Source organism: Anopheles gambiae, chromosome 3, assembly GCF_943734735.2.
Source record: "Anopheles gambiae chromosome 3, idAnoGambNW_F1_1, whole genome shotgun sequence".
Classification (NCBI taxonomy): domain Eukaryota; kingdom Metazoa; phylum Arthropoda; class Insecta; order Diptera; family Culicidae; genus Anopheles; species Anopheles gambiae.
In genome coordinates this window covers 31,704,137-31,716,943 of record NC_064602.1, presented here as the reverse complement: position 1 = coordinate 31,716,943, position 12,807 = coordinate 31,704,137, and the positions used below count along the sequence as shown (strand labels likewise).

The 12,807-nt window shown below is 46.4% G+C and overlaps 3 protein-coding genes across 3 annotated transcripts; 1 reads left to right on the top strand and 2 right to left on the bottom strand.

Moving 5' to 3' along the window:
- Positions 1-917: 917 nt before the first annotated feature.
- On the bottom strand, positions 918-2,093 carry LOC1271288 (retinaldehyde-binding protein 1). Its single transcript, XM_310050.5, has 3 exons — positions 1,803-2,093; positions 1,260-1,721; positions 918-1,174 (listed from the first exon to the last, which is right to left on the bottom strand). Exons 1-3 carry the CDS (start codon positions 2,019-2,021, stop codon positions 998-1,000), a joined length of 858 nt encoding a protein of 285 aa, XP_310050.4. The 5' UTR covers positions 2,022-2,093; the 3' UTR covers positions 918-997.
- A 1,947-nt stretch (positions 2,094-4,040) lies between these two features.
- On the top strand, positions 4,041-8,857 carry LOC1271282 (alpha-tocopherol transfer protein-like). The gene is made up of 3 exons (XM_061654795.1): positions 4,041-5,020; positions 7,393-7,848; positions 7,929-8,857. Exons 1-3 carry the CDS (start codon positions 4,585-4,587, stop codon positions 7,967-7,969), a joined length of 933 nt encoding a protein of 310 aa, XP_061510779.1. The 5' UTR covers positions 4,041-4,584; the 3' UTR covers positions 7,970-8,857.
- Positions 8,858-10,452: 1,595 nt separating this feature from the next.
- Positions 10,453-12,095, bottom strand: LOC1271287 (clavesin-1). The gene is made up of 6 exons (XM_310049.5): positions 11,796-12,095; positions 11,586-11,680; positions 11,363-11,516; positions 10,969-11,273; positions 10,730-10,880; positions 10,453-10,643 (listed from the first exon to the last, which is right to left on the bottom strand). Exons 1-6 carry the CDS (start codon positions 11,974-11,976, stop codon positions 10,600-10,602), a joined length of 930 nt encoding a protein of 309 aa, XP_310049.4. The 5' UTR covers positions 11,977-12,095; the 3' UTR covers positions 10,453-10,599.
- Positions 12,096-12,807: the final 712 nt, after the last annotated feature.

Genomic DNA, 12,807 nt, shown 5'->3' with positions numbered 1-12,807 from the left:
CCTGATTTGATTGAAACCTGTTTTGAGATTGCTGAAGTCTGGAGTCTTAATCTGGAAGTCTGTCTTTGCTAAATGATTATTGTGGGCTTGGGAATTGGTGATTTTGGAGAAAGAGTTCCTGATGATTTTGTATGAACTAGGGATCTTCCCAACGTCCCAAAGTTGGGACTTATCAAAACACACCTAACAGCTCAATTTGGAGATCTTTGATCTGCTGACATTGACCACACAGAAGATCAGCAAATATTAGTCCATCATAACTCACCAACCATTTACAGGCGTTCGCTCACATGGCAGCAGTACTCCCCTTATCGCCCTCCCACCGTCCAATGGGTTGTAAACCGATTGCGAACCGATAATCACTGTAAGTAAATCCCCTTTTACAAAGGGACACCCTCACAAAGCAACGCTTCTTGGAAATAATCTTATCGTAATTGATCGAGGTGGATTAAATCGCCCGCTTGCGCAAAGGTCATCCGTGATAGGGAAACCGCCAGGCCAACAATGAGACGACAGAAAGACCATTTACTTGCCCTTGCCTTCACTTTTGACCAAACAAGATGTGCTTTTATTATGACTAGCTTTTCTTTATCTCAGTTTTTATCCTATTTGATTTAGAGATGCACCTTTTAACAGTTATTCTTTTCTTTTCTTTTCAAAACTGTTCGTTGATGCCTATAAAGAAACATATATTTTTATATATTCTTGCTCCAAAAAGGACCAAGGAATAAAATTGTTCATTCTTTTACATAGATTATACTCATATCACATTCTTTTTTCTGAAAAAAAACTTTTAGCGCTGTTTTTGATGCTTCCTTGTAAGATGTATTGAGAAAACTGGGTAATGATAGCAAAATCCCAAGCATGAACCACTCAATTTTTTCCATCTATCTTTCTAAAGCATTTAGAAAATTCACTTATTAAAAACCCAATTTTTCCTTACTTTTATTTGGTAAATGGCATGAAAACATTAATCAACAAATGAACAGTGAAACGTTTACTTGAACCCGCAAGTGTTCCACTTGGTGATGAAGTCATTGTACTGCTCTGCCACCGGGTACCACTCCTTGCCACCATAATCCAGGGCCGGAAGCGATCCACCGTAGTTCGCCGGCAGGCACTCCTTCGAGATGTGCTCGTGCAGCTTGGCCATCTTCTCGCCGTGGAAGAACATCTACAAATTGGCAACGAGAGCAAACCCAAAAACCCATCAGTAAAATGTCGCCAAGGTTCCGGCAAACCAACAACTTTCTACTTACGCGCTTGTTAAGCTTCTCCTTCACGAACGGTTTGAACAGCGACCAGACCATGTTGAAGATCATCGGCTCGTTGACGAAGTGGACCGCCTTCATGCGCAGCGGGCAGGCCTCCTGGATGAACGTGAGCAGCCGCTTGGCCCCGCTCGTCGACATTGCCTTGACGTGGCCCATGCCCATGCCCTTGAAGTCGTAGATGACAACGGCCCCATTGATCTGGGTCGCCGGCTCGAGGACGGCCAGCTTCTGGATGGTGTACAGGGCCCGGAAGATCTGATCCTCCGTCACCTCCTTCGTGTTCCACTTCTCGCCCATGTGCACCACCATCAGCCGGCGGCCCTTCTGGTCGCGGTTGGTGAAAATGTTAATCAGCCCATGGTCGACAAACACCGGCTTCACGTCGGCGGGCATCAGGTTGTGCAGCAGGTCTTTGTACGTCTTGTTAAACTCCGCCACATTGCGCATCTTTTTTGTGGGAACGTAAACACTATTAGTTATTTATTCCAGTAAGGGTTCCGTTACTTCTCGGATCAAACCCAAACTCACCAGCTTCAGTGCACTCTCGGGATAGAACTTGGTCGGGCGGAGATAGATCAGCAGAAACTCCTCATCGTCCGGGAAGCTCAGATCGCTCGCACTGAGCAGCTTGCGCAGCTCCTCAATGGCAGCCGCCCGCACTTCCGGCGTTTCGCGCAGCTCCTGCTTGGCGACCTCGAGCAGCTCAGCGCTCGGCGGCGAGCGGTCAATTTCAAACGGGCCCGGCATCACTTGCAATCACTCTGTACAACACTGCGGACGAGTCGGATGGGAAGCCAGCGAAAGTAGAGCCGGCCCGTCGATTGGCACGATTTAAGTACTCGAACTCTCGGGCCTGGGATTAAGCCTATCGTTTCTTATCGTGGATTGTGGATTACCGATAGGACCACTGCAGACTGCACATTGAATCCCCCCCACGGGGCCGGTGGTAGTGAATCTTATCAAACCCCTGGCGGGCGGTTTACATAACGAATGTTTTGAGCGAATTTCGCGACGACCACCGTGCTGGGTTGATACAGCTGGTAATGAGTTTACATCTTTTCGAGTTTGCCGTTGTTGTGATGGGAGGTTTGTTGCCCTCCCCCCCGGAAAATAACCTTTGTTCGGAACGAAGGTGGATAAAGACATTGGGTGCAAGTGCATTTGGATTTGGAGAAACAGACCTCGTCAAACAGGGGCTGTTTGGAGGTGCAGCCCCATACTTTTCCTATTCGTAGATAGAAAGAACAACATTTTGATATTGATTCTACGTTGTACTGTTCTATTCTCAGCCAGTCCTCCATACAGGTTTCATTGAGTGTCTCAATCGTTGGCTTCACACACCAGCCTCAGAAGCAACTGACGATCAAACGTGATCGTCAGCACGATTCCTACAAATCATATCCATCCGAGAGCTAACCTCAGCACCGTGGCGAGATAATTATCTTTTCATTACAGCTTACCGCAGCGCACATCGGATACTAGGAGACTCGAGGGCGGGGGGTTTGATGAGTTTGATTCTCCACTGCTACAATATATTGTTGCGTCCGGTTCCGAAGCAGGTGGCAGTAGCACGCTGTGGTTGATGAACCTTCAGTGACTCGTTGACACACTCTTGATGCGTTTTGAAGCATACGTATTAATTTTGCCTACACTATTGAGCAAATTCAACAAAACTGACCCTTAATGTATGCAATCGGCGCAACAAAACCACTTTACTTCCACTCCTTGTCTACGGGGCTTGTCTGCTATTGATTAATGCCCCATTCTAACAACATCGTCGTCACCGTGGTAGCTTCGATCTTCACACCACTACACTCGAAGATCGCTTCGTTTGCAGTTCAAGTTGCGAGCCGGGCGGTTCGATCAAGCCAGATGTTGTGTGCTGTTACGTCATCAGCCTCAATTTCAGTGCTTACCGTTTGAAGTATTTGGCAACATGGAAGAAGCTACCCACACCCAATGGATTGGTCTTCTTCGTTTGGGCGCCAAACGAAGAAGCAAAGCGAAAAATGCGAAAAAGAGAAGAGAGACGGAGAAAGAGGGATGAAAAAAAAGAAGACGTAGAAGAAGGCTCAAAGTACTGCACGAATCACTTGTACAAACAGACAGCTGCCGACGGCTGTGCTTACTTTGGGTTGGAAATTTAATCTCTTCCCTTGCTGTAAAATTGCAATCTCGAACCCCCACCTGGGATTTCGAGAACCTTCTCCGGGAGAAAATAAATAGCGAAGAAACATGACATGATCCCACTTTTACAATCACTGATTTGGCGTACAACCAGGTCCGCAAAAGCTGCTCACCTGCATCCCACCTACCAATCAGCTCAATGCCATGTCGGCGACCGTACCGGCAATCGAAGGTCAGGAGGTGTGGGATTATCTGCACCTCCCAAAAACCCGTGGAACCAGTGGTCCAGTGGAAAAACACAAATACAGCCAAAAATGCGTCACACAAAAACCGCAGCTCCATTTCCAACCCCCGGGGAGCATTGCGTTCGGTGTACATTTCCCTCTACACATCACAGGTTCGTCGCTTACGCATCCCGGGCACACGGGGAGTCGGTGCAAGTCTTTCGTCTCTTTTCGCCCGAGCGCAATCAATGGCGGACGGAAGGCGATAGTACTCAATAAACAAATAAAGCTTCGTGCACACAAACAATACACACACTCAAAGCCGGCATCGGGAAAAAGGTCACTACACAACACGCCACAGACGCGATCGTTTTCGTCCGATCGGTACAGGGCGCTTAGTCTATAAAGCGAATGGTGCCCACTGTGGACGGTTTCATTCATCGCTCAGCAGCCGGGAACGACGGTGCTTGTGTTGCTGCCGTAGAGACGAGCTCTTGACCAAGTTGCGTAACGCTTTGCATCCCACTCAGTCGCTTTCCGTGTTTACACAGTGCGTGCGTGATCCGTTCTGTGTGCCGTGTGTCCGTGAGCATTCGTTGGTTCGTTGTACACCCTTCACCTCTACTGAGCCGGTTTTTTTTTTTTTGTTTTTTTGGGGGGAGTGTTATTTTGCCTAAGCAGTGTTGTGCGTGTTGGTCTTTGTGTTGTTTTTTTTTTCTTTCGGAAATAAAACCCTCAATCCGAGCGAGACTCGGCACCACTCCACGGGCTCCCCAAGGTCAGCCGGGCTCGCGCTCGATAGAGGTCCGCTTTTTCGGGGAGGTGGTAATTGGATAGGCGGTGCAGTGACGCGTCCCTGATACGCCATTAGTAGTGAGACTTTTCGTTTGTTTTTGTTTCGAGTGATTTTCGAAAGTGAAAGCCCTTGAGCAATCCGTGCGCCTAAGTGACCGCTCAGCATGTCGATCAAGTACAACGACAAGAACTACCCGTACATCGATCTCGGGCGCGGGTACATCATCTACCTGCAGGACGACGACTACACCGACCAGCGCTGGATACTGAAGGCCGAGCAGGAGCTGAACGAGACGGCCGAAAATAAGGCACGGTCGCTGGAGCAGCTGCGCGAGCTGCTGCGGGACGAGCCGAAGCTTACCGTGCCGCTGGACGATGAGAAGTTTCTGCTCAAGTTTCTGCGCCCGCTCGGCTACGATGTGCAGCGGGCGTTCGACTGCATCCGGCACACGTTCGCGATGAAGCGCACCTACGGCAAGGATTACTACGAGGGGCGCATCAAACCGTCGCACATACGGCACATCTACGATTCGGGCATGGTGAGCTTCCTGCCGCTGCGCGACGACGACGGCTGCGGCATATGCGTTACCCAGCTCGGACGTAAGTAGCGAACTGTAACCTGCAACTTACATTGCAATGACACTCACGTACGCGCGTGTATGTGAACACACGAACAAGCGGGAGAGCATGCGGTACAAAGCATAATGTAATCCACCCAACGAGTACGTTGACCCTTATTTCTCAATGTCAAACGCTGGGTGATTTGAGACATTCCTTAGTCTCCCGAAATCGAAATGGATAGAGAAACCAGTTTTCGGTTGGAAACACCAACAGTGCCAAAGATCATCTTCTTCGCCCCATAGTATGATCGTTCTATTGGCTGGGGGAAGTTGTGAAAACGATCACGGTTTGTTTACCGACTCTGCCAACCGTCAGCATAAAACTTTTGCAACAGTTTCGCCCTCTCTCTCTTTCCATACACACTGTCTATCACATTCTTTTCTAAACGATGAAGCTGAAACATGATCATCACACGGTTTGCGTTTGTACTGTTCGGTGCTCCCTGGTGCCCCGTTGTGCCCCGTGCACGTTGTAAATGGCAAATGGTGTGCTGCTGATGAAATGGAAGCTGCCGCGGTGGGAGAGCAGCGATTGCAATCGAGGGGTAGTAAAGGTAGTGAGCATTTTTCTATCAACTCCGGCCCATTGTGTCACGATCAGTACGGGTGTTGTTGCTGTAATTGTTTTATTTTGTCCTACCATTGTTTCACTTCTATGTGTATGGCGATATGGTTCGTTTCAACACCGCGCATTGGGGGCTATAGAATTATGAAATCTCTAATAAAGTAGTAAAAGTGTACAAATAATTTAAAGAATAACGTTCCAAGCTTAGTTCATTATCAGCTCATAAAGTAAATTATGGTTTTAATTCCATATATTCTTTTTGAAGGTCATTTGAGCGGAAAAGCTTTAAAATGATATCTTTCTTTGAAAGTCATTTCTGATTTTTTTAATTCAAAAGACTAATTAAAACATTATCACATTCTTATACATTTTTTTCACTACAAACAGACAATGCATTCTGTTGTAATAGCTAAGCAAGAACTCTATGTATAAAAGCAAAACTTATAAGAAATACTTAATTAGAAATAACATTGGAAAATGTGAAATATAAATCTCATTAGTTTTTAAAAGATAAGCCATGACAAAACTCATAATACTTACGCTGTAATAGGCTTGAATAGGCCTCAAGAAATTAAAGTCTTAATTACTTTGTTACAAAATCATTTCCCTTTTTTCCTCTCATTTCGTCCATTCTGGGTCATAATTAAACTGACCATACCACTATCACTAAAACCGCGGCATGATCTTGACCCATTTTCTCCCGTCTTTTATACCATCGGGCAGTAAAACGACAGCCATTGCAGTAGTAAACGCCACATACTGGGGCTCCCACACCGCTTTAGAAACTGCTGTCACTTTCATCGGACGGCTGTGACGCACCCGACCGAACCGGTCACTCCTTTCAGCGTATTTTACCTTGACGCACCAAGCACCAGCACGTGGAATATTCCTACACGCGTAGTGCGAAGCAATCGCGATCGGACTGCAAATCGTTCCATTTTGCACAGATGTAGAATGAATCGATTTCAATGCCACTGCGATCGGAATCAGAATCGATAAGTAGCAGTGAGTAAAAGGTAGCAGGACGGGATGACAACACAAAATGAGAGTAGTTGTAGGAAAATTACGTGATACGGTATGATGAGATGCAGACGTAAGCCAGAAAGCGGGCCTGATCGATGCAGTAGAGGAAGTGTAAATTTAACCAAACCTTTTATGTGAAAGAATGACGTACAAAATCGTTTTTTGTCGATGTTATATGTGCTGTTATGAAGTTTTTTTTTCAATTTATATGAAGAAATTTTTGAACGCACTCAGTGTAGTTACAATGCTTACAAAACATGACATTAAAACAGTAAAACGTATAGCTAGGTGTGCCTCATGCCAGCTGGTTTTCAATCTTCTGAGCTCAGTAAAAGACGAATATTTGTTCATTGTTCAAGGCTGATGGTATTTACCCCAGCGGGTATTTATTGATTGTATAGCTCTAATATTTCTTATTTTCTGACCTTGGCCTCTTATGGGCACGTGCTATTACACTCTTTTCTCTTACGTCTTCCGCTTATTTATACGTAATCTTTGCCCTGCTACACCGAGAAGCTCATCCGATACCCAGTGACCTCTACGGATCGTTTCACTTTTATACCATAAACGCTCATCTATTTCCTGCACAACAATATGAATCATGCCTCACAAAGATGCCGGTAGTACGGGCAGCATTTTTAGGTCACGCCTTTATGACTTTCACACGCCAACTTCAGACTCTTAACTCATCCGTATCACTGCCCTTGTGTGGTTTAAAATAATTTTACAATTTTTGCCTTTTATCCGGACTTCCTTCCTTTCAGGTAAATGGAACACCACCAAGGTTTCGATGTACGACGTGGTGGCCCTGTTCCGCATCAACATCGAAGCGTCGCTGATGGATCCGCTCGTGCAGGTAAACGGCATACGCATCATCTTCGACTTTGACGGCCTGTCGATGTCGCACGTGGCGCAGGCGTCGCCCAAGCACGCGATGGTCAGCCTGCAGTGGATCCAGAAGTGCTGCCCGCTGCAGCTGAAGAGCATCCACATCGTCAACAACTCGATGCTGTTCAACGTGCTGTTCACCATCTTCAAGCCGTTCATCTCGAAGGAGCTGCGGGACAAGATGCACTTCCACAACCGCGACTACAGCGGGCTGACGAAATGCATCAGCGCCAAGTGTTTGCCGCCCGCGTACGGCGGCACGCTCGATGCGCCCGACTGCGAAGGTCAGCTGCTCGGGGACTTTATGCAGCTGTACGACAAGCACTACGAAGGTAAGCCGGGCTGGGAAGGGGAGGGGGGAGGTGGAGGTTTATGACTCATCTAACGCACATGTTTGTCGTTTCTTCTGCAGCGATGGACGCGTTCGGGTACGAGGAAAGCAATACCAAGTGAAGCACCACCACCACCACCCATCACAATCACCTGCTGCAACAGTGCTGCCAATCTGTGATCTATGCCGCAAACGTTTCGTCTCTCGCCCGCCGTCGCACCACGGGTGAAGGCACCGCCACCTCCTCCAGCCCACTCCAGAGCACTCGTTCTGTCACCTTTATCGTCTAGTTTTCCTAATGCGACCGGTGTGCTGCTCTGACATTGACCGACAGCGACCGATCGACCGATCGGATCATATCAGCGATGCATTGGATCGCCCCAGAACGGTCGCCTTAGTGCAGTGTGTAAGCGATTAGGTAAGCTTTTTCGGGTAGTGGGACATCATGCTTGAGGGTTAATTGGTAAGGATTGCTAGAGAAAAAGCAACCACCAGCAACGCGGCGGTTTGACATTGAAACGTGCTGCCACCGTTCGGCTGTCTTTTGCATTGGAGACATTATTTTTACTCGCGGGTATACACATTAAAGTTCAAGTACCGTACCGGCAGTACCGCGCACTTGTGTGTACCATGAGCAGTGCTGTGCGCGCAGTGAAGGGCAAGAAGCCTGTGCCGACAGGTTGTTTATTTATTGGTTTTATTGGTAGACGCGTACGAGTTTGGCGTCGTTTTTTCTTTCGATTTGTTTCTGTTTTGACGATCAATACCGCGGCAATAAATGAAGCACAGCTAGTGAATAGTGCAAAAAGAGGATAGTTTGTCGAGAATGAGTTAAAAAAATACAAGGCTTAAAAAACAAACTATTTCAGTTATTAAAAGAATGACTCAATTCAAGAACAATTTTAGAAAGTAAAAAGTGAAAGGAAGGGAATAATGATAAGTGTAATGTGTAAGTCCTTCAAACCGTAATTATACTAGTTCCTTACGATTAATAAACAGTGTGAAACGAATGAATTACAGCGCTTTTATTAACCTTTAGTAATGAAATGCTTTCAATAAATGGGGCACTTCACGCTTCTAGGCAGCTGTTTTATATTGAGTATGACAGTTGGAGGCTGAAATCATGTAAAGACTCCATACAAATTCACATAGTCTGCGATTTTCAGCCTAGTTTATTTTAGCCGCAAAGCTAGAATTAGATTCGAAGACCTGCTCGAAAATATGGCAAAACAAGGTGATGTTTACATTTATCCCAAAGTATATTAAAGAGCAATTGTCAGCAATTGTGTATTGTCAGCAACGACAATAGCATGGAAGCTGAGTTGCGCATTCTTGCGCGCTGCCAACCGGTCATTCTACAGCCTGAAAAATAAGTTCACCTCAAAGAACCTGTCGCGACGGACGAAGCTGGGACTTTATAGTACCTATATAGTACCGGTTCTCACATACGCCTCTGAGACATGCACACTGTCCAAATCTGACGAAACCCTCTTAGTCGCGTTCGAGAGGAAGATGCTCAGAAGGATACTTGGCCCCGTATGTGTGGAAGGACAATGGAGGAGCCGCTATAATGACGAGCTATACGAGATGTACGGCGACCTCACTCACTGTGGGCTGGCCATGTTATACGCATGGAAACGGACGACCCAGCCCGTAAAGTCTTTTAAGGCTGTCCACAAGGACAGAGGAGGCGTGGTAGGCCCAAATTGAGGTGGGAAGAGGGCGTGGATGCGTCCGCCATTTAGGCCGGGTTAACGGACTGGCAGGCGAAGGCGCGAGACCGTGAGCGGTTTCGGACAACCCTGAGGCAGGCTAAGACCGCAAAGCGGTTGTAGCGCCTGATAAGTAAGTAAGTAAGTAATAAAGAGCTCTGGTGATGGAATCCAGAATCAAAGTGTATGTAGTCCAGGTGGATTTGACAGGATGCACAGCAAAAGCAAAAGCATTAAAAAATCAGCCTTCTAAATACATACACCTTGGGATAAGCTCATCTGTATATTACACCCTGCTATACAATGCAAACATCTGACAGCCTGAAATTTCAGCCTACAAACTTAAAACGCAAAGGGCCCCAATATCAGACCAGCAAATTAAAAAATCCGAAACGACATAAATCGTTCGCCATTCCTCCTAGTTAATTAAAAAGAGAGCTACGAAACTCGATCGCAATCACTCTCTCGCTCTCTCGAGCACCCTGAATGATAAAAATCAAGCGAGATCAGGTAGCACAGTCACGAGAAAGAAATCAGAGTTATCTCTCTACTGATAAGAGCGATGGATGCTGCCTTGTATGTGAAGAAACAAGACGGAATCAAAAGCTCTCCTGGATGCTGCGGATGGGTTAGAAAGAGTAAAGCATCCATCTCGATCGGAGCCTGCCTACACTATCGATCACTTTCTCATCCCTGTCTAATTTGCGGCCATTATGAAGCCTTCATGCAAGCATACTCTCCTGTTACTTATAATCCGACAAAAAGCCCGATTACATGCAGCAAAAATCGGGTATGGCGAGAGTGAGAAAGAGATCGACATTACTGTCAATTTGATCAAAAAACTATCTTCACCGAGGATGCTGCTGCTTCTGTTGGATAAGAAATTGTAGCTGTACACACAACTAATTATTGATTTTATTCAATTTTTATTTTAGTAAATGAAGAAATGTTAGTAAATCATGGCATTACATTTGATAAAACTGGTTGAAAATATGTCGTGATGTTTCACTTACGATTGTTGCATTAGCGACTTGTTTTATTTACGACTCTTTCACCTCCGAAACGTAACCATATTTCTCCTCCTCTGTAAATTGGGGCGAAAAAATGCATTATTGCATCCTCAAACAAATTCCTATTCATCCTCCACACATTGATGAATGCACTACTTACCCTCGAACTTCTCCTTGTAGCAGTCCAACAGCTGTCCGATGACGGCCCCCTCGTACGCCGGCAGCTCGTACGTTCCACCGAGAGTCGAGGGCAAACAGTCCGGCGCGATGTGATCGTGCAGTGATGCAAAGTCGACACCGTGTAGGAATATCTGCAAGTAAACCACGCACATACACACACTCACACACACGATCAATATTCAATCAAACAGCAAATTTGCAAACGCTCCCGCTGCTTACCCGCTGGCTCCACTTTTTCCCGAGGAATGGTTTGAATATCTTGAAGAAGATGTTAAACATGCGCGCATTGTTCACAATGTGTATGCCCTTGATGCGGTACGGCGAGTGCTTCTGCCCATGGTCCACGACCGTCTTGACGAACTTCGGTGGAAACTGGCTAATGTGCGATAGGGACAGCCGATCGAAGTTGATCACGAACACGATGCCGTGCAGCTGGGTGGCCGGTTCGCGCCCGACCATCTCCATCAGCAGGTTGGTGCAGCGGATCACCTCCATCGACGGTACCTTCGTGCAGTTCCACTTGGCTGCGAATTAGCAAAAGAGGGGCAATTGCACAAGGCACCAGAGGTTAGCAGGCTAGATTGTGTGACTTTGGCAGTGGCAGTGTCCTCACCTCCCATTTCCATGTACAGGATGCGACGGCCGTGCTGGTCGCGCTTCGGGAGAATCTGTACCGCCCGGTCGTCCAGCGCGTTCTGGATCGATTTCGTTGTCAGCCGGTCGGAGATGAAGTTTTGCTTTGTCTTCATGTGATAGAATGCTTTCAACTAGCGAAGACACACCAAACACACATATAAAGTTGTGGAACCATTTAAAGGCTCAAACACATCACTCACCATCTCGAATGTATTTTCGGGGTAGTACTTCTTCGGTCGCAAAAATCGCTTCATAAACGACTCATCGTCCACTGGTAGTTCGAGCTGCTTTTCCTCTGAAAAAACACACACCACAACACAAATGAAGTTAATTTTCCACCAATCAGCTGTTACGATCCCCAGCCGCCAGGTCGACGACCAATGCTGCCCTTGAAACGATCCCAAACTTACGCTGAATTAGTTCGCGCAGCTTCCGAATGGATGCTTCCATCACGTCCGGCGTTTCGCGCAGCTCGTTCGTTGCCTTTTCCTTCGATGGTTCGTCCGAAAACTCCTCATAATCAAACTGCAACTTTACACCATTTCCAAAGTCAACAAACGGCACCTTATGCTCATCGTAACGTAGAGCCATTGTGTACTGATTTTCTTCCAAAAAAAAACGCCACCACCAAGCAAGGAGAGACAATAACACTGCCCGATCGCGTCCGTCCGGGAGAGTGTAGACGTGCGAAAAGAACGTTTTGGAGTCGGTTCTGGCATTCTGGCTTTGAAGGTGCTTACACGCACACAGCTCAAGACACAGGTTGTGTGAGTGTGTGTGTATGTATGAAAACAGAGTGGGAAGAAAACTCCAACTCCAGGCATGCCGGCTGTCCGGTTCTTGCGACCGGGGTAGGTGAGTGAAGCCGGTTCGGATCAAATTCGTTCCTGAGTAAGCGTTATTGTTGTACGTTTGATTCCCAATTGGCGTTGATTTGCAAGGCGAACCGATTAGCCAAATGCTGTTGTGTCGATAGTGTGGAATGCTTTCTGATTGCTTCTAAATACATGTCTTATTGCGATACCGGAGAGTTTCACTCCACCCGTTGGAAAGGAAGGAGAAAAACGAAGAAAGACTCCACAGATGTGGTCAGTTGTGTGTAAGCTGCTTTTAATTGCAAACAAGTTGCGTGCAAGCAACCGATCGGAGCTTTCGTTCTTCGAATTTAAAGCGCAATGAGGGTGTCTGAAAGCTTTTTCATGGTACAGGGTTATTTGCTACAATAAATAGAACTATTACTAAAAGAATGAAAATACTACTTTTTTCTGAAGTGAAGGTCTTTTTGATAACAAGTTTTGAAAAGTGCTTAAATCATAATACTTCTTGGTAGACTTCCTTTGAAGAGGTTCTTGCGGATACTAATCTTTCCTACTAAATTAGCAACTTTGCAGGTAGTGGTTCTGTACTCTTCTGTTTTCCATA